At 47.4% G+C, this 22,425-nt stretch overlaps 1 protein-coding gene across 4 annotated transcripts; it reads right to left on the bottom strand.

Annotated features, from left to right (window-relative positions):
- Positions 1 to 295: 295 nt before the first annotated feature.
- LOC130390360 (protocadherin-1-like) lies at positions 296 to 18,139 on the bottom strand. 4 transcript variants are annotated; one of them, XM_056600254.1, is made up of 3 exons: positions 12,120 to 12,197; positions 8,378 to 9,216; positions 296 to 5,735 (listed from the first exon to the last, which is right to left on the bottom strand). In XM_056600254.1, the coding sequence occupies exons 1-3, from the start codon at positions 12,160 to 12,162 to the stop codon at positions 3,489 to 3,491; spliced, it is 3,129 nt and encodes a 1,042-aa protein (XP_056456229.1). In that variant the 5' UTR covers positions 12,163 to 12,197; the 3' UTR covers positions 296 to 3,488. The 4 variants fall into 4 exon arrangements, with proteins under 4 accessions (XP_056456229.1, XP_056456228.1, XP_056456231.1 ...); XM_056600253.1 differs by lacking the exon at positions 12,120 to 12,197 and adding an exon at positions 17,380 to 18,139 and having other exon boundaries at positions 297 to 5,735; XM_056600256.1 differs by lacking the exon at positions 12,120 to 12,197 and adding an exon at positions 16,233 to 17,346 and having other exon boundaries at positions 297 to 5,735.
- Positions 18,140 to 22,425: the final 4,286 nt, after the last annotated feature.

Below are 22,425 nucleotides of genomic sequence, written 5' to 3'. Positions count from 1 at the left end.
GTGACCACCGTGCTGTACCCTGTTGCCTGTGACCGATTTATCTTACCTCCGTGTCTCCGGCGTGTTTCAACTAGCCCTGTCACACACTCTCCCACCACCTCCCCCTCCTCCCCCTGGTCCAAAGACACACATACACCCACACACACCACTGACACCTTTTCTGTGAAATACCGGTCCAACCCCGTCTGTCCCTCACTTTAACCACAAGGAGACTAAGTACACCGACCTGATTTGATGGCACACACACACACACACACACACACACACACACACACACACACACACACACACACACACACACACACACACACACACACACACACACACACACACACACACACACACACACGAAACCAAGCGCTAAAAACATTTCCACAGGCTAAGTAAAAAAATAAAGTTAACTTCCAATCGCTGCTTCTAATTGGCTCAAAAAGGTGGGAAGTGACGGAACCGGATGGTAATTCAAGCCAATGGGAAGAAGCAATTGGTCAGCAATGCGCGTGTGTTGCTGACCCTATGGTTTGGTTTGCCGTGTTTGGTGTGATCTGTGTACAACATTTCCCCCTCAAAAAATCCAAAAGCAACAAAGCCCCACCCAAACAAAAAAGTTGACTCAACAGATATGCATTAGAATGGTGTTAGGAGGGGAAGGAAACTGAATCAAAGGAACAGAAAAAAAGTGTTCAACGGCGGTGAGTGGGTTTCTTTGTTGCTTGGCTGATTGCAGCTACATGGAGCCATTTTGAAATTGGTGCAATTTTCTCTGATGAAAATGTAGTGAGAAAAGGTGCTAGCAGGCCGGCTTCCTGTGAAGACCTTCCACCATAATGCCTGCCTAATGCTAAGCTAGAGCAGATTCCGAACAAAAGAAAGGCCTTCAGCGGTGACATTATCCTTAAAAATCAGCCCCTTTCTTCCTGACTATACTCGATGCAGACTTGGTAGAGAAAGAATGATTATAATAAAAGGAAAACAAACACTGTTATAGAGCTATTACCAGTGGCTACTGTCATAAAACAAAACGATCAGATACAATAAATGCATTGTTTTACATTATGTTTTTTAAGCTGACCACGTCTGATTACAGCCTCCTCGTGGCTAGTCATAGTTTTGGTTGGCTGTGTGTTTCTGCTTCTGTTCAACATTACCCAGACATATAACAAACAAACCACACTGATAAAGGACACGTTTTGGCAATCAATAGCTCCTCACAGACAGACTGCATACACAAACATAAAAGCGCAACTCATACTAAGCGAGTTGCCTTGTTGGGTGGATATGATTGAGCCTTGAGTTTGGGAGCAGGGCCCTTCTAATACAGTATTCTGGTAGAATAATCTCTCTATTCTAGCGTTACAGAGTTTTGTTGTGGCGATATCAGCTGGCTAAAGCTGCTAGTGGTTTGCTTCCCCAACACACAGCTAAATCTAAATAATCCTTCTAAATAAACTATAGGTCCTAGTACACTAAATACGACAACCCCATTGGTCAGACTGCTACAGATTTTGTCACCAGATAAACAGTAACAAATTTAGATACCAGCTATGCTGTTACCGTTACCAAATAGACGATAGACAGGCAGTGACAAATCCCATGGAGAACAATCGGAACCAAGAAGTATAGCATGGAGGTACAAAATGGAGTTGCGGATGATTCATCAACAGCGGCATCAGGATGTGTGTCATTACTGACAGGTAGGTGGATGGTAATGGTGTGACTGCTTTGTTTTCATGACTTGCCTCTTCCTGAATGGAGCCCATGTCCCATTGCATGTCTCGTCCCCCATGCCCCAGGTGAATGAACAGAGAATGTAAAGCACACGTTTGGATAACATGTTTATTGAAGTTGTCTTAGAAATCTGTGGAAAAGACACACGCGCACACACTGTACATATTCCACTAGAATACACAGCTTTCGAACATAGCCGGGAAGACACAGTAGCATGAAAAACTGATACAATCTTTCAAAAAAAAAGATTAAATGAACTGATAACTGGAGAATTGGCAGGCAAAACATTCATACACACACTCTCACTCAGACACACGTACTCAGACACTCTTAGAGAGTATCTTGAATTAAACATTTCCATTAACCTTAGCCAACCCTCATGAGGACAAATCCTGACCTAGACCTGAACCACATCTGTATGGCAGGTATGCTAGCGGTAGTCATCCCTAGCTCTCTATGGCTAACAGAAACCGAACTACCTAAGGGTAATGAACTACATATGACGTCTTGTAACATTTGCAATACTGCCGGAGTACAAGTGTGTGCATTTGTTTGTACATGGTATGAAAGAATGTGTGTCTGTGCATTTTCTTTGGTACAGCATATTTCAACGATGAACACAAGTCATTAGAACACAACTGAGTGAGTACGTGAGGTATCAGCGAACAGGCGTTTTGTGTGCCAAAGCCAACACACACGAACCAAAACAGCATAATTAAACAAACACAGGAAAAATCACAAGAACCAAAAAAATAGTTTTGTTATTCACATATGTACAATTTGCATATGACTTCACTTTGATTGTCACCGGCTTGCTGTGCGAGGTGCGTCTCTTTATACCTGCCAATCTTCCTCTCTGATTTCACAGTAGACACCACCACAAACACCGGGCCTGTAATGTGAACGCTTGCCGCAAGAACCACAGGACTCACGCATCGACCCTCATTAGGGGCTGAAGTTAACGACCCTCAGCATGTACATTAAATAGTAGCAAGGCACTATGGGTAGAGGCAGAGTCATCGCCTGGAATTGCCTCCCGTTAATTTGTGCAAACAATTGACTTTAGCCCTGGCGAATGGGGACAGCATAATTAAAAGCTATATTTCAGTTAAGCTGACAGGTGCAATGGTGACGGATGTTGGGAAATGGCGTTAATTGTACCTATCCTTTATTCGATTGTTTGACCGTGAAACAAGCGCCCTCTTCGGCTTGGTTTATCAACGGTATAAACCTCGGGTCCCTCCCTTCGTTTTGTCTAAAGCCACAATTCAGAGACCAACTGTCTAAAGTCCAGCTGAGTTGGTCATAACAAACGGATAGCCCACATAATAAAACGCCTTTAAGATTCACAGTAGCTTTCTTATATCAGATTAGGAGCCGCTCGACGTGGAGGGAATGCGATCGAGACCAAAACATTCTGAATGAATGAGAAGTAATGGAACTCCCAAACAGAAAAGTTTGGAAATGATACCTTTGGAAAATAAAAATCTTTAAACTCCTTCATGTCACCCAGTGGGAAAATAGTGAAACAGAACAATAAACAAATGACCAAAAAAAATAACAGACAGTTGATGATGTATTATGAATTAATAGAAGCTAACAACAGAAAAAAAAAAGTTGTGAACTCAAAATAGTGCACAAAACCAAAATAAAATGTTGATCAAAGAAGCTGAAGAGCGGTGGCTGTGAGCTATGGGGCAGGACAACGGAGAGACAAGGTAATCAGTGCAGTGTTGTGAGTGCCAACCAGTCCCCTGTGACTACCACACCTCATTGTTCCACGTGATGTTCCTGTTGTACCTTGTGGTGTAGTATTCGCCTACCTGTTTGCTGCTGTATTTGGGCGGGTTTGCCTTGTAGCTGTAATCCGAGTATTGGTCGGACCCCGTGGAGGTGTTGTCTCCCGTCCCCACAAAGGTGTTGGTGGCCGGGAGGTCCTGGACCGCCTGGTGCTTCTTCGAGGCTGAGGGGGACTGGGGTTGGAGCTGAATGGAGGGCAGGGGGGAGTTGGAGCGGTAGTGCCGGCCCAGATCGGGGCTTCCTGGCGGGTAATTTAGGGGCAGGTGGATCCTGGGGCTGTCGTTGACGTCTTCATTGATGAGGTTGAACTTGAGGCCCTTCTGGAGGCTTGCCTCCTCGTCCTCCTCCAGGGCCTTGGCTGGCTTAGGGGCCTTTCCCTTTTTGCTCCTTTTCCCCTTGCCGTTTTTTGGACCCTGTTTTGGTGCGAACAGGTCCTTGTTCTCTTTCTTGCCAGGCTGGTAGCCGCTCTTTGTGTCTTTCTGCAGTCGGTGCCGAATTACAACAACGGCTACGATGACAAGAATCACCCCGGCGATCCCCGTCAGGATGGCATACAGGATGTTGTTGCGTTGGCTGTGAGCGTACTCGGGGTCCCCAGCGATGTCCCTGTCTAGAGGGGTGTAGAGACTGTGCCCCACCAGAGCCTCTATGTGGGTGACATTTCCAACAGTGTCGTTGACGTATATGTGGACCAAGGCGGTGGTGTGGCGCGGAGGCTTCCCCTTATCGCTGACCCGCACCACCAGGCGATGCAGCCCGTTGTGTTTGCGGGCAAATTCCTGTGCCAGGGTGACTTCACCGCTATTGGGGGAGATGTGGAACAGGTTGTAAGGGTTGCCCCCGGTGATGCTGTAAACCAGCTCTGCATTCTGACCATAGTCCATGTCCTCTGCCTCGACCACCTCCACCAGGGCGTCTGGGGCCGTGACCGGGGGAAGGTACTTGTAGGTAGAGTTTGAGGGTTTGGTTACGTAAGGGGCGTTGTCGTTTTCATCCAGAACATTGATGGTTACCCCTACATAGGAGGAGCGAGGTGGATCTCCGGCATCGACTGCCCTGAGCCGGAAGGTGTAGGAGCTCTCCTTCTCCCGGTCGAAGGAGAGGCTGGAGAGGATTGTTCCTGTGCCGTTTTGGATGACAAATTTGCCATTGTCCGGCTCTACATACAGCTTGACTCTGGCATTCTCCCCTTCATCTGCATCAGTAACAGTTACCACTCCGACTGGGTTGAGTGGGGCCATGTTTTCAATGACCGAGAAGCTGTATCCGCTCAGCATGAACTTTGGGTCATTGTCATTGCAGTCCAGAACATTGACCACAACGGTGGCTGTGCCTGTTTTGCTTGGGACACCCTTGTCGGCTGCGGCCACGTGGAACTGGTAGCGTTGGACTTCTTCACGATCCAGCTGGTTCTTCACACGCACCTCGCCAGTGTTGACATCAATCTCAAAGAGCTTGGATGAGGAGGATTCAACAATGCTGTAGCTCAGCTCTGCATTGGTGCCACTATCAGCATCAGTGGCCATCATGTCCAAGACCTTATCTCCGGGCTGGTTTCCCTCTGCAAAGTCCACCTCCAACAATGCTGGGGAAAAGTTTGGCATGTTGTCATTCATGTCTGTGACCTGGACCTTCAAAGAATTGGTACTGGACAATGCTGGATTGCCAGAATCCACAGCAACAATTTCAATCCGGTAGTCCTTGACACGCTCGTAGTCCAGCAGTGTGGTCGTCTGCAAGAAGTACTTCCTCTTTCGGTCGTTGGCCGATTCACTGGCCGGTCGAAGCTGGAACGGGACATCCCCTGCCACCACACACGTCACCACGGCGTTCTCACCCTCGTCGCGGTCCGACACCTGCACCAGGGCTACCGGCGTGCCGATGGGCATGTCCTCCGATATGTTTGCCACGCCATCATGGTGGGTAACAAGGCCGATACCTCGGATCTCAATAGCTGGCGCGTTGTCATTGTGGTCCCTGACTCTGATTGTCACCAGGACCTTGGAGCTCTTGGCGTTGGGGCCACGGTCCCTGGCCACGACAAAGAACTTGAGGAAGTTTTCCTCCTCACGGTCGACCTGGCCCTTGACTAAGATGACGCCAGTGGAGCGGTCGATGCGGAGCAGCCTCTGTACTGTCTCGGAGGCTTGGTGAAGGCTGTAGTCAATCTCGCCATTGGTTCCAGTGTCTGCGTCGTTGGCCCGAACCTGTAGGCAAAGGACGGAGAAGGTTATCAGTAAATGGGGTTCCTCTTAACATGCATCGCATACAAACACACATGATAGGATTTGTATTTCCACTGATATTGTCAGTGATTCACTGCTGTTGCCACGGATGATGACATAATCACCATGGAAACGTATTCAACACCTACAATGCTCCAGGCCAGGTTGGCGTACAGGCCAATGAATCACAACCTCGACGGGGTCAGTTCCATGAACCATTCAAATTTATTCCTGACACTGTGAAACGACAATAATAATTATGATCATTTAATATGATCCTCCTCATTTTGAGACTCAGTCTGGTCTGCAGGTAAGATCATCTCTTTCCTTTTAAAGTAGGGTTGTCAAAGTAACGCGTTCATTTCGATTAATTAATCACAGAAAAAAGAACACGTGAAATAAATGAACGCAGATTAATCGCGCTTCTATAGTGCCCTTTGACCCGCTGCGTCATTTGCGTTGAAACTAAATGGAGGCAGACGAGAAGATGATGCTCGGCCCCGTGAACGGAAAATTCAAGTTTGAACAACTCCCAGACGGAACTGTCGATAGGTACATATGCAATCTCTGTAGTAAGAAATTTTCCTATCAACGGAGTTCATCAACCCTTAAATATCACCTCAACCGAAATGCAAATGATGATCTCTCTGTGCAATGTACTTATTTATCTCCAGATACAACGCAACATATTGGCTCAAACATATTCATTGCGGGTGTGCGTTTTTACAATACCCGGGTTAGTGTGGATGTGGCCTGAGATGCATTGAATCTTAAGGGAAATGGAAATGTTATTAATTGGATCTTAAAATGCACCGTATGGTAATGAAAGACATGTTTTAAATAAAAGAGACATTGAACTTTAAAGTCAATTATGTAATACCTGCCATTATGTAATTGGCTAAAAAAAATGTATCGCTTGACGGCCCTATTTTAAAGTAAACATATTAGTCTCAAGAAAAAAAAAATCTTTAGACTAGCAATTCATTTTCATGAATTACTAATAGATGTTAAAGTTCATGAAATTACATATTATATAGAATATAAATTATCTGTTTTCAAATAAGGGTGAAAGGGAGCATTTAATCTCTACCAACTGCTTGTCTTTAAAAAGCAGCAGATATTTTTTTGTATTAACATCATTCACACTCAACCACTGACGCGCTTCCACTTAGTAGCAAGAGTATGACTTTTCCACATTTGGTAGTTTCCACTTTTTTTCAATTTCTCTAACTTTTCGAATTTTTTTATGCAACACAGCCTAGCATATCCAGAATATTTTTAGATGATTTCTGAATTGATATTGTCTGAGCTGATCCCTATTGCTCAACAGATTAGCTGTGTTTGCAAGGCCTGTTGTAAAATAATGAGTTTGTTCTCTAGGGTTCACACTGTGCCACTGGTAGTGACGATAGCAGGGTCTTGTTGCCATAAGGATGATAACACACCGATTGTTCATTTTAAAACCACCTGGGTGTATCAGGGAACTTTTGGCTTTAAAAATGTCACTATCATACCACCAGCAACCTCTCTGCCCCTCTCCATCCCTCTCTCCAACTGCTACCCCGGCAACGCTAAGATTTAATATGACCTCACCTGAGTTCCTGCATGCAAGCTAGAGGGTGTGTTGAAATGGGGAGGTGGGCTGGGGGCATTAGCTTAGGTATACATTAACCAGAGATTTTGTCTTTAGCCTCGGTGGCGCTACACTATGCTGTGTCTCAATCGGACGAATCACGAGGCGGCTACATGTCTCTGATAACTCCCTCCACCAGAGCCAGACTGAACAGGAACAGACACAGCTTAGTCTAGAGTGCTACTCTCGACGTTTCACGGAGCTTAAGAGTATTACTGCCATGCATGCGACTCATTCTATTTAAAAATGAAAAAAAGAAAGAAAAGCTGCAGTTTGTTTCATTCTGCGTAATGTGCCTCTGAAAAGCAATCTTTTAAAAAGCAGCTGGAACAGTGTGACTTACGAGCGAGAGAGCAATCTGTTAGCTCGGGTCAGGTGATAGCGCTCCGTGCACTACGGCACATCACGCGGAGAAGACGATTGACACACATTCCACTCAGCCCGCTGCTGACCCGGAGATTAGCGACGTTTAAAACCACGTCTACTCACCTTCCTTCCTCTCTTCCTCTCTTCCTCTCTTCCAAGACACTTCCTGAACCCTGGCCAAACTCCACGCTCGGCCACACAACCGCTTTAAAATTCAATACACAATTCCCCCCACCTGTCGATAATGCACTTGTGTTTTATTACCACTAGTGTTTAAAGTGACATGAGCAGGAGGCAGGGATCCATTTCTAGGCAAGGTGATGGGAAGGGGCCCTGCACCTTAACCCCATTTTGAAGAAACCAAACACTAGGAGCAGCCCACCCTCCTCCTCCCCCCTCCCCAAGAAAAAGGATGGTGTTGGTATGAGTTAAAAAATAAATGACAACATTTTTCACCTTTTCTCCTGGAGGCGCCCTCTGGACAATACAGCAAAACATAGATTGACGCACTGTTTGTGTGTGTCTACGTCCATGTGTGCATTGATTGTGTGTGATCGCAGAGTTTGTTGGTGTGTTGAGTGTGAACGTGTGAATACAGGGCATCCACGTGTGGGCGTGCACTGACCTGTAGGATCGAGTGGCCGACGGGGCTGATCTCCGACAGCTCCGCCTCATAGTGGTCTCTCTCGAACTTGGGCGGGTTGTCGTTCTGGTCGGTGACGGTGACACGGAGCAGGGCGCTGCTCGCCCTGGGGGGCTTCCCTCCGTCCACCACGCGGATGCTCAGGTCATACGAGTCCTTCACCTCCCGGTCCAGGTTGCCCATGACGACCAGCTGTGGCAGCTTCTCCTCTGCGTCCACGGCCACCTGGAGGCTGAAGAGCTGGTCGGCGTCCGGCCCTGTGTTGAGCGAGTACTCGGCCACGCCGTTGATGCCCGAGTCCCTGTCCGTGGCCATCTGGATGGAGAACAGCGCCCCGATGTGGGTGTTCTCGGGGATGGACAGTGTGAGGATGGGGGAGGAGAACTGCGGCGTGTTGTCGTTGACGTCCAGCACCTCGATGCGCCCTTCGATCAGCCGCGGGCCCGTGCCGAAGCCCTTGTTCATGTCCGTGATGGACACCTCAAACTCCAGGTAGCATTTGTCGCCCTCGAACAGGTTGCGGCAGTCACGCAGCGTCTCGCGGTCGATGGGGACCTCCGTGGTGTAGATGTCCCCAGACTTGCTGTCCACCCTCAGGTAAGGGGAGCCCACCTCAAGCTTGTAGAGATGGCCGGTGTCTGGGAGCCCGCGGTCGGCCGCCAAGCTGGTGATCAGGCTGTTTGGGGGCTGCTCTTCAGGGAGTCGGTAGAGGATGTCGGACGAAGCCACGCCGCCCGCCAGGAGTAGCACGACCATCAGAACCGGCGCCACCACCGACCTCGGAGTCATGTCTCCACCAGAAAAGGAACCGTTTGGAGAACCTGGAGGAGGAGAAGAAGAAGAAGAGGAGGAACAGTTAGCTTGGAGCTAGTTTCGGTCAAGCTTGGTGACATCATAATGTCCACCCATTGTTTCCCACACAATGTCTTGTATTATGACAGCTGGGCCCTGGAAAGTCTAGTGCTTAGGGTGTCTGATTCCTGACTGTAAGGTTCAGAGTTCGAATTGCAATTTCCAGTCTACCTGTGGGCAACCAAGACCACAATGCCCTAACCCCGACCTGCAGATGATTGACTTCTATCTGAGTTCACTGTAAGTGCCTTTGGATAAAAGCCTGAGCTGAAATGAAAGAAATAGTAATATCTCTTCTTTTCCGACAAGGCCACGGTTGGAACACAAAAAAATAACTAAAACTACTGGAAAAATAAAACAATAAAACAGTTTTTATACATAAAACAACAAACATGACAGGAATTTCACACACCAGGGATTTGTGAGCAAGGCATATAAATTTAAAAAACTGGTGAATTTGTTGTTCCTGCAAGGCAGGTGAACAGCGATTTGCGATGACAAACGGTGTGCACGCAGCACATGATGGCTGGTCCGGGAGGGGACCCTGCCTGCCTGTCTTATGGGGTATTATTTAGAGTGCTGTAGAAGACACTGCTGTGGCCGGCTGCTCCGTCGTATGTCTGGCGTCATGTGCCAAGCGCCTCTCCTGACTGGGATCAGCGAGATCGGCGTCACTCCTAACACGCCGCTCCTTCATGTCACCGCAGGCACGATTTTTGTATCCGCTATTTCTTTATATATATATTTCTGAAGTTATGCACTTGTTTTGTATGATGATATATAAGACTAGTGTTATTGTGGTTATTATAGGCTTAGGTTGCTCTGGAAGGCTCAACGACGTCAGTTGTCAACAGGTTTATTTTCCTTCAAGAGTAAAGGAAAAAAAATGGTAGTCCATCAGAATGTAATGAAAGGTGGCTTTAGCATAAAGCTGAAGACTTAAGCTGACTTATACGAGCTACGTATGTTGTTATCTGGAATACAACCTATGTCATTTGACCCCCCTACACACACGCCATGCACACACATCGTAATTCATCACATAGATGTTTGTTGGCGTGGAAGTCTCTAACCCTCTAAGGGGAAACACAGCATGACAGTGCCGTAAATCTGCTGCTCTTCAGGAAGAGATCTCCCATTCAACCCGTGTGTGTGTGTGTGTGTGTGTGTGTGTGTGTGTGTGTGTGTGTGTGTGTGTGTGTGTGTGTGTGTGTGTGTGTGTGTGTGTGTGTGTGTGTGTGTGTGTGTGTGTGTGTGTGGCTTAATAGGCTCAATACTGTTTTGAGCTACTCAGCCGGTAAATCTGCCAACTGACAATGAATAAGACCGACTAAAATGTTTGAAAGAAAAAATACCTACATCCTACGTGGGAGTGAATTATATGTAAAAGATTCTGCATTCAGAAGCAGTCAGTAGATTGCATTCTGGTAATCTCATGGCCACCCTGAAGGTAATAGTTTTGGTTATTTTAAAAACCTTCTGTCACTTAGCAATGATGGTGCATCCAGAAATGTTTAAGCAAACCAAGGATTATTAAATGTAGACTACCCTATTTTGCAGTCATTATTGTCTGCCAGTATCGATCTATAGTGTAAGCTTTAATCAATGACGTTAAATGATCGGGTTGTAAGATGGTATTGCCACATCGTTCTTCTATCTCTTTAGGTTTAGTAATTCATTTTTAATTTGTTTCTATAAACCCTCAGGCTTTTTCATTTTCATTGCTGTATCATTTTCGCAGGATATAACATTAAAAGATGATACGCAACCGAGATCTGTTCGTCTAAGAGTAAGAGAGACGAGCAATGTATATTATTTATGCATATTTGTCCAATAAGCTTCAGTCCACATTCAGTTTAAATGTGGGAAAGTAAACAGATAAAAAATAAAAACAGTCAACACCATGGTGCCTCTCCTGACACGCACACTAAGTGTGTGTGTCAGGGAACTGAGCATAAAAGGAATGTATCTATCCTTTAGATTTCGGTTTGATTTCAGAATATACTCTAGCCCGTTGAAATAGCAATATTACATAGAATAACTGGCCGCATACACACAAGGTCTAGGCACTTATTGCCTGACGCAGGTTGACTAACAACCACGCACACAGACACAAATACAGTACTGAGATGAGAACTTCCGTGTGTGCATGGGTGTGGGTGTGTTTGTGTGTGTCCCATATTAATGGTAATAGCTCAGTATGTGTCTATGGGCGGCATTAGCAAGACAATGTGTTTGTAAATACGGCCGTCAGGTCATTGAGGGATCTAGGTGGGGGAGATGGCTGGAGTGGACACCAAGGTGGAGGACACATTACCATGGGCCAAGCTAACCCCAGCCCTAGCACCACTCCTATTTACCATAACGCAGTTTACTTAAGCCAGTGTTGGAACTTTCAAAAGGAGAGGTTTGTTTGTGACTTCCACTTCTATGAAACAAAGAGGACAAGATGCGGAACAATATCTGAGCGGCTTTTTCTCACGGGCAGGTACAATTACAGTAACCCGTAGTTATGTGTGGTATGACGTGTGCATAATTCTTTGAATATCTGTCCGATTACGGATCCTTTGTTCCGCTCAGGGACCCACACATCTCTCCTTCCTCTTTATTCACCTCTGCTTCTCATTCTCTCCCTTCCTGCTTCTTATCTGCACGCTTCCACGAGAGATCAACACACACAAAACCAGAAAAACCCTATTCTGATACACAGACAGTTTCGGTTAGCCTGCATTACTCTCCCTCAAAAACACACACAGTACACACACACACACGCACACACACACACAACGCTTTGACAACTCTAGGTCAGCATGACTGTATGCGTGTCTATGCGGGTGTGTGTCATCAACGCTGTCCGACACGTTTGTCCTACCCCACGTGACGCAGTATCGCCTGATGAGTTCCACGACAGACATGCCAAGAACATGGAAATACACAACCTCTCTCCCTCTCTATTTCCCACCGACGAATCCAATTACAATCAGCCCCTGATTGAGCGAGATGAGTAGCCTGCTAGGTTTGTGTTCGCCCGAGAGAGAGCTATAGAGAGAGAGCGGGAACGAGAGAGCGAGAGAGCGAGAAAGAAAGGAAGGACAGAGAGGCAGGTTAGTGTGTAAGCTGGGAGATAATACAAGGCTGCGATACTGGGTAGGTCGGCCCTGTTCCCCAATGGACTCGCGGCCCCGGGGTAAACAAACACACAGAGGACCGTGTTGACTCACCCAGTCTGTTCATGTCACCATGGCTGACCACATCCGGCACCACCACTAAAACCACCTGCTCTACCACCAATACAACACACTCATCCAGTCCTACCTCCTCCATCACCATGAACCCCCCACCACCACCACTCTACCACTGGTAGAGTGGGGACTCTACCACAACCATATCCACTTCCTCTACCACAACTTCCTGCATCACCACCCCCACCCCCAATTCCTCCACCCCCACCATCACCATGATCACATTAACCACAACTGCCCCCCACCCTCTACAAGAGCCTACTACCACAGCGCCAGGGGGGTCGGAGGTTAACAACACTGCCTAAACTACAGGCCTACACTGTACACAAACAAACACACATCCTATTATGCAAGGAAAGGTACCTCCGGTAGCGGAGGTCTGTCATGCCAACGTGGAATGCAGACACACCGCATTGTTTTGTTAATTTCAAGAGCCGAGCCCACTCTCCTTTGTTACAGTTAAGTTTGTGCGAAACACTGTCTCATAGGGCATTGTCTGCCAGCCTAATCTTAAAATGTAAATTAAGAGCGCGGAATGTCCTCACCCACACACAGCCTTTAAAGTTTAGTAGTGTAAAGTATTTTCTATGAAACCCACATTAAATATGGACATAAGTAAATGAACAACACATGCATGCACAGCAAACAGCGACCGATCTAAATCTGCTTTTTAGTTGTATGGAATTGACCAGAAGTATTATTCGGTAATACAGAGCAGAAAATCCAACAAGCCATTCCTTTTGTATTTCGCGGCGTACAATGCTCAACTTCATACTAAGTAATTATGTTTCCCACAGGCATTCCAGTTATGTTCGGCACTATATCCATACAATTACACCCGAATATAAAAATATACATTCAATGCTGATGTAATGTGAGACTGTTTGTTGCGTCCAGATTGTGTTATTATATTTTCCAGGACAATGTGTGCCCTGGGAAGCTCATTAGTTGTGTTTGGCCCCCGCTCCCAGAGGGGCCTGAATACATAAGCATGTACAGCTGCTCAGATTCTGAGACCTACTGCTTACAAGAGGTTCTGTGTCCTCACCGGTCCAAATACCTTCTTCTGAGGAAGGGAAGAGGAGATAAGAGCAGGAGAGAAAGAGAAGAAGTAAGGGAGGATAGAAGTGCAAGGAGAGAGGTGTGGTGAGGGGAGATACGAGGGAGAAACAGAGAGAGATCGGGAGCAGGTCTGCGGAAGGAGAGGAAGGATAAGAAAAGGGGAGAACAAAATAATGGGAAGAGGACAGAAGGCCTGCCGGTATCTATAACCTTATCGGAGGGCCTGGTCACCAATGGGCAGCAGAGGGGGGCAATAATAGCTCACCAAGCTTGAGCTATATTGGTGACCAGACGAGGGGACCAGAGCGATGTTTGCCGTAAAAAGCAGGAGCCAGTGTTACTAGGGACATGGGAAAGGGGGCAAGGAAGGAGAAGACAGTAGACTGGAGAAATATAAAGAGGCGAGAAGGAAAAGTCAGAAGGGGTCACGCAGAGGTAGGAAACCGCTGGGGGCAGCTGTCACCCTGCAACTGCCCGCAGTTTGTTTGTTTGTTTGTGAGTGTGTCTGTGTGTGGTCCCCTAACCCCCTCCGCACATTGAGGATTACTCTAACGATTTCATTCACAGCCTTTGTTTGGTACAGATTAGTCCAAGTAACCCCTCCCCCTCACAACCATGCACACACACACACACACACACACACACACACACACACACTTACTTAGACACACACACCACACAAGGCCTAAACATGACTACAGTAAGGAAACCACCAACTGTTACAAGTGTTTTTTTTTTGTCTCTCAACGAAAATCTGACTGTGTGTGTGTGTGTGTGTGTGTGTGTGTGTGTGTGTGTGTGTGTGTGTGTGTGTTCTCTCCATGGCTCCGGGACACATTGGCTAGACACATACCAGTTCAACTTTAAGCCATTACACAGAGACCAACGCAAATACACAACACACAATTTGTCAGGTGACGAATCAGATTGGCACCATCTGTCGTTGTGGTGTCGACCAACTAGGCAATTGGACTAAGGGGCAGAGTCAGACAAAAATAAACAGACAGGGGACTCGACAGACAGAAAGACAGACAGTACGAAGAAACTATTGTGGCAGTTGGGTTGACTAGGGAGCTGTCAATCACAATCAGCCGTCACAGAAAACTAACGGCGGTGAGGTACAAACTGGAGGAGCTAGTCTCACCGACAGTCTCGCTGGCGCCCCATCCACCCAGTCAGCAGGTGCACCATGCGTCTTGCTCAAGGACCCTTGGGTTGGCTTAAGAACTCAGACCTGCCTGAGCAGAGCAACCCGTAATAAACAGACAAGGATTAACCCCCGCAGCGGGGAGCCCGTGCGGGGATAGTATTAGAAGATCAAGCGTGCATCTGGCTTCACGGCTGTGTTGAATTACGCAAAGAATCTGCTCCAATTGAATAAAAAGATGTTACGAGAAGCGGCCAGAGCGACTGGTTGAGAACGAAAAGGCTTTCCACAGACCGTGAATAGACGTACACGCACACGCAGGGCCGCAACCTTTCTGGTTTTGTCCCTCTGGCGGTCTGACGGCATTTGCTGCAAACAAAGACGAGGCCAGACTGAAGAAAACATAGACATCTATTGCAGCTTCACACTTCCAACTCAGGCCGTGAAATACAATGATTGGAGGCATGCAAGAGGGCTGAAAAACTGGGGCGACGGAGGAACTATGATCATAAAGGGGTCAGGATTATTTTCATACCCCCCCGCCCAACAAAGACACACGAACCAACAACCATCATCCCCTTTTATTTTAATGACTGCATAAACAATGCTGTCCGCTCAGATCTTCCGTTTTACGCAACAAAATGTGAAGAACAGGGAGTGAGAGCTGCGCTCGTTTCGCCACTTTATCCGTGTCTGCCTGGTTAATTCGCACCGCAATGGCCACACATCGCTGTGACGGTTTGTTTTATTCGGCCAAATTGAACGGATATGCCTCCTAATGGAAGCAAGCGGGGGAGACCGCGCGCTCGGAATGAATCCAGCCCCGAAACATTAACATGGTGATGTGGGAGAGGGAGAGCAGGACCCCAGGACCCACCGGGAAGTAGGCCTGTACATTACAAACCCACCGTGCACATGCACACACACAAAGCAAAATACTCCTCAAAGTCGGCTGATCTAACTTGTAAATGCACATTCGATTTAAACGCACGACAGGCAGTTACACTTACGGTGAGACAAGCATCTCTGGAACGAGAAACCAAACGCAGAGTGTACGTACGGAACCCCGCCTCCCCCCCCGGCATGGCGCACAGGTCACGATTGGTCAAAATAACCGATCAATCAATTTAACGAAATGGTAGAAGACGGGATGGACGGCTATATGCAGCGCCGTCTCACTATCTCAAAACATTTATTGTAAAAGTAAATACTAGTATAACCCCTGGGCTTCCGAAGCACAATAAGCCATAGGGCCAACATGTTAGATTTGACATATTTTAAGACAGAAATGTAAAGCGGGGACTAGTTAAACAATAAACATCTTTATAGCGTTTTGCATCCTTCTGTTTTAGGATCAGATCACACAGAGTGTAGGGATAACGGAAGGGTCCCTATAGTGAAGGCCCCTATATTGTTGAGCCGAAAGAAATTGGTACTTTAAACAGAGTGTTCTTCGACATACAGCCAGTATTTCTCCCTTGCAGCGTTGCTCCTATATGTCTGTCTGCCTTTTGAAATGCAAATCCACCCCTACATCCGCCGTGGTCCCGCGGAGGAGCAGGTTCTCCGTGTCCCCTCCCGCTGTCCCAAAGGCTTGGAGCAGGTGAGGCAGGAAAGACCGGATTCCCAGGCAATGACCCACAGGCTACATACGCACTCAGTCCTCACACATGAAGCACACACACAGCACCGTCTGTCATTTCTCAGCCCGTGAAAGTCTTCGCTTTAAGCGCCGACTTTTTTTTTTTTTTTTGTCGAGGGCGACTGTCTGCACACTTATTATAGTCCGAGAGCGTTTCGGTGAAACTTGAGGGCCATTCGCAGAGAGCCGGCAGCGCGGCTACAGGTGCCGTCGCCCGCGGCGGATAAATGGACCATTGTTTGGGCTGCTTTTTTACGTGTGCGTCGAAACTGGCGCTGTCGGATGTCCTTGCAGGCGAATAAAAACACACTCCCGTGCATATAGCCTAGTTAAACCCCGAAGCAAAACGCCCCAACTAGCCTACAAACCGCTGAAGTGTTTTGTTTTTTCCTTCTCCCGGACCATACAGATGGTGGGATTGTTGCACCGTTTGGCGTGGACTGCAAATGCAAGATAACACGGGCGGTGTGTGCTGTGCTAAAGGAGTTCCTTAATGTATGATCGATAGGGTAGGGTAATTCTGAGGGTAGACGATGCAAATATTCACAACACGGGTAGCCAGCAGCGATCCCCACTGAGGGGATGTGGATGTGCGGCGGGCAGACTGTATCCCAGTGTCGCCTCCCCGATAAACGGCGCTGGTTTGTGCTACCCAACAAGTGTTTTATCAATCTCCAAATGAGGAACCCATGGGTGAAGTCGTCTTATTATATTCCATTTCCAAGAATGTATTGCGAACGTATTGCAACGAAACTGTGTTTCCTATTATAAGCGACGCAATTATTATTTCTGCATTAAATATTGGCTCTATTTAATAGGCAATGCTCTGTTGCATACATTGCTTTTGAAGAATATTACGTGAGCCCCGAAAATCCTATAGTTGGATGGGGGAATTTATAATGACAACCACCAGAGATACATATTTCATGGAGCTAGGGGTCCATGCCCCCCCCTTAATGACGGACTGGTGTGTTTGCGCACCGGGTCGATAAACGGGGGATCAACTGGGCGCTGCGATTCGTGACGAAGAAGTTTGTACCTTGAAACCGGAGAGGGTAGCTCAGTATTCCAGCTAGGGAAAGTCCAACCGGCATCCAATGCTCCAGCGCTTCTCCGAAACGCCACTTCGGCCGTGCCAAAAAAAAAACACGACGCACAATTAAGGATCCACTATGTGTCGCTTGCACAGAGAAAGTCTCCTCCACACGCAAAATAAAACATCCAGCGCCCCGGACCGAAAATCCCTGCGACGATTATTCCTTCGGATTCCACCGAAGTTCCAAATCCTTTTTTCAATCTTCTCTCACTGAGTGGCGGAGAAGTCGGAGGGATTCTCCTTTAACACGCCGAAAAACGCTTGTCCGAAGGGCTGTGCCGCGGAATGACGACCGTCGTTGACGAGAGACCGGGTTGTGCGGGAGTTCCGTCCAGTCCGGTCTCACAGCATTCCGGGGGCTCGAGAGGCTACTTCACCGGGCGCCTTCTTCTGACAGCATCATCATCATCCTCCTCCTCCGGCTTGCAGGTAGAAGAGTGGAAGAACCGAGGAAAACACGCACTACAAAAAAATTAAATAATTAGAAATCACCCAATCTACGAGCAATGGCCGGTAGTGATACCAGCGATCACCCTTGGTCCTCAGACAGTCCTCTGTGCCAGTGGGCTTGGGTGCCACAAACTCTCCTCCGCGCGCTCTACGGCTCACTTGGCGCGCTGCTGTTGGTGCTGTGCGTGTGCAGAGAGAGAATGGAGTGGTTCCAAACGATTGCGCGCTCCCTTCCCCTCTCTCACTCACTCTGGTCGTTTCTCTCCCTCCCTCCCTCTCTCTCAGCGATCCCCTCCCTCTCACACACACTCACACACGCACACACTCTATTCGCTCTCTCTCGCTCGCTCGCTCTCTATACTGTCCTGTCATATACTTTAGCGGGGGGCGGGGCCAGCAAGCGACCCCAAAGCCTCAAGTGTGTGTAGATATTACTTTGGTTTTTGGGAAGGGGTCCAACTTTTTTTGTTTTCCATACAACACACGATTTAAAAGCTGGACATCCTTTGGCTAGATAAGGATGTTGGAGTTGGAGGAGGAGCAGTCCTTGAGAACTGAGAAGGACCGGTCAGTTCAACAAAAATGACCAAAAGAAAGTGAACAAAAACACGGATATACTTTCATCTTAGTATACCTAAGGAAATTGAACACACCTTGGAGCTGCATGGATAATCCTTCTACTTTCTTCACACACTAGCATGTGTTCTATAAGCACGGCTATGATACACGTCTCCCTATTGCTAGTAGCCCCGATATCAAATACTCCGTCTGATATTGAATGATAGATTTGATGTTAATCTCCGGTTATCCAACTCCCCGTTTTAACTCCAGAGCAAGGCAGGGGACCAGAGCTCCGCGGCGTGTTGGGGGGCTGTCTCTCTCGTGCTTTGAGCGCCTCCCGCAGGCCGCTCGAGGTACTGCAGATAGTAGAATCCTTGCCTATGCTTTTGATTTCATTAATAGGGCATCCTACCAGCATCCCTTTCAGCGGCCAGGTTACCACCTGCTCTTTTATGAAATGTTGTCAATTGCTTGAGATAATCATGTGTCCACTTACTGACTTCTTAGTTAAAAGGAATTTGTATCTATCCTGGATTAGACACAATGTCTGGGATGCTGAATATTGTTCCAGCAGCTGAAGAGATGCAATTAAAGGCGTATTTAATTATTTTCTCTACTCTTCTCTTAAAATAATCGAACCAAAAATAATTGAATCCGAATAATTATTGATTTAGCGTAATGCTGTTCAAATAATTGTAAAACCTGTGCTTAAAGCTAACTTTCACTCGCCTGAGAACCTAGATCTTTCCATTAATCTATCCAATCCATCCATCCAATCCACTTTAACCATCCATTCATATATCCAATCCATGCATCTACCCATCCATCCATCCCTCACTCCCTCCCTCCCTCCATCCATCTCCTTGCATCCATCTTTCATCTGTCTTTATTTTCTATCTATTGGAAGCGTAAAACAATGGGACACTCTGAAAGGGATGCCATCCTATGGCAGATTACCCCCCCCGACACACACACACACACACACACACACACACACACACACACACACACACACACACACACACACACACACACACACACACACACACACACACACACACACACACACACACACACACACACACACACACAGCTTTAAATTAGGATGTGGTCAAATGTAAGGTGAGATTACATCAATAATATGTTACAGATGAGTGTGTCTCATCATTCTGTCTCTTTCTTCCCTCCATCATCCTGTCTCTCCCTGCCTACCTCCATCATCCTGTCACTTCTCTGATCCCCCCATCATCATGTCACTCCTATGATTCTTCCATCATTAATGTCACTCCTCTATCCCCGTCATTCTGTCTCTCTGTGTTACTCCTCTATCCACCCTCCATCATACTGGAACTCAATGTCACACCAATCTTCCCTCATTATGTCACTCCTCCACGCTCCCTCCATCATTCTGTCTCTCTTTGTAATCCCTCTTCCTCCCTCCATATTTCTCTCTCTCTGTTTTACTCCCTCCATCATTCTCTCTCTCTGTCACTCCTGTATCCTCCCTCCATCATTCTACCTCTCTGTTTTACTCCCTCCATCATTCTACCTCTGTTTTACTCCCTCCATCATTCTACCTCTCTGTTTTACTCCCTCCATCATTCTACCTCTCTGTTTTACTCCCTCCATCATTCTCTCTCTCTCTGTCACTCCTGTATCCTCCCTCCATCATTCTCTCTCTCTGTCACTCCTGTATCCTCCCTCCATCATTCTCTCTCTCTGTCACTCCTGTATCCTCCCTCCATCATTCTCTCTCTCTGTTTCACCCCTGTATCCTCCCTCCATCATTCTCTCTCTCTGTTTCACCCCTGTATCCTCCCTCCATCATTCTCTCTCTCTGTTTCACCCCTGTATCCTCCCTCCATCATTCTCTTTGTTTCACCCCTGTATCCTCCCTCCATCATCCTCTCTCTCTGTCACCCCTGTATCCTCCCTCCATCATTCTCTCTCTCTGTCACCCCTGTATCCTCCCTCCATCATTCTCTCTCTCTGTTTCACCCCTGTATCCTCCCTCCATCATTCTCTTTGTTTCACCCCTGTATCCTCCCTCCATCATTCTCTCTCTCTGTCACCCCTGTATCCTCCCTCCATCATTCTCTCTCTCTGTCACCCCTGTATCCTCCCTCCATCATTCTCTCTCTCTGTCACCCCTGTATCCTCCCTCCATCATTCTCTCTCTCTGTTTCACCCCTGTATCCTCCCTCCATCATTCTCTCTCTCTGTTTCACCCCTGTATCCTCCCTCCATCATTCTCTTTGTTTCACCCCTGTATCCTCCCTCCATCATTCTCTCTCTCTGTTTCACCCCTGTATCCTCCCTCCCTCATTCTCTTTGTTTCACCCCTGTATCCTCCCTCCATCATTCTCTCTCTCTGTTTCACCCCTGTATCCTCCCTCCATCATTCTCTCTCTCTGTTTCACCCTGTATCCTCCCTCCATCATTCTCTCTCTCTGTTTCACCCCTGTATCCTCCCTCCATCATTCTCTCTCTGTGTCACTTCTCCATCATCCATTGTCCTGCTCTCTGTCGCTACCATTCATCTCACTTATCCGTATCAATTAAAGAGTGTACACAGAATCCATTACACTTATGAATCGACCCACACACACACACACACACACACACACACACACACACACACACACACACACACACACACCCCCCCACACACACTCCCTGGTGTGGTGGGGTGGAGTTCAACACCACACCAGACCCAACGTTCAGGAGAAAAAAAGGAACCACAGCACAACGGTCAAACGGCCGAGCCAAAACGCAGCAGCGGTGCTGTGCGGGTATAATTCCTAAAATGTGTTGTATTAATTCATTGGCATGGTCCGCTCTGGGCTTCGTGTGACATCCCGATAGCGGGTCCGGCCGCTGTCGCCCCTCCTAAGTGTTCTGCCAAGCGTGGAGTCATGTGTGCGAGCCCCACGGTCACATCCTGTTGGTGGAGGAAGTTAATCCCCCGCTAATGAGCCCACGCACCTCCGCTCTGGCTTTTTAAGAGCTGGCCTGCAAACATGCCCACGTTCGGGGCGTACGGACGAGCCGCGTTGCTGTTTTTCTGTCATTAGAAGGAGTGGGTTCCTATTTTTTTCTTTGGGAAAAGTTTGGAAATGTGGCCTCTCGGTTTCGCCGTTCACTGGCTGATTGAATCATACGCACACCCTCACGGCGACTGGTGCACACACACATAGATACTCACCCAGGCGTATGCACGCAGACACACACGCAAAAACACAAGCACACACACATACACTGCAGCCTTAAATAAACAGTTGGGTTCTAGGTATCAGGCTCATATACCACAGCATGGCTGATCTGTATTGGGTTTATGTGTGTGTGTGTGTGTGTGTGTGTGTGTGTGTGTGTGTGTGTGTGTGTGTGTGTGTGTGTGTGTGTGTGTGTGTGTGTGTGTGTGTGTGTGTGTGTGTGTGTGTGTGTGTGTGGGGAGGGGAGGGGGGCAAGCAACCACACAAACAACCACCCCCTCTTGTGCACACAGGCCCCTTTTCACTGGCCTCTCATCAGCTAACAGATAAAACATTTACCTCCCCTTCTCTCCCACTGCGCCTACATGCAGCATGCAGGCAGCATGCTCGCAGCAGACAGGTAAAAGGATGGATTTAATTGCAGACCATTATCACACTGTCAGCTCTGATATTACTGCTGTGTGCGGTATTGTTGAGGTATAGTCCTCGGGATATTGTTCTGCTTTTTCTAATGTAATAAAATGTCCACACACACACACACACACACACACACACACACACACACACACACACACACACACACACACACACACACACACACACACACACGTGTTTGTGTGCACAATATATATATATATACATATATAGATATACATATACATATATGTATAGATATATATACATATTGTAATAAATGTGAATATGTGTGTGTCAGTTTGCCGTGGTTCCAATGAACATATATGAACCACATGCTATGCGTGTTTGT

The sequence above is a fragment of the Gadus chalcogrammus genome, chromosome 10 (genome assembly GCF_026213295.1).
Source record: "Gadus chalcogrammus isolate NIFS_2021 chromosome 10, NIFS_Gcha_1.0, whole genome shotgun sequence".
Classification (NCBI taxonomy): domain Eukaryota; kingdom Metazoa; phylum Chordata; class Actinopteri; order Gadiformes; family Gadidae; genus Gadus; species Gadus chalcogrammus.
This window is presented reverse-complemented; position numbering and strand designations above follow the sequence as displayed.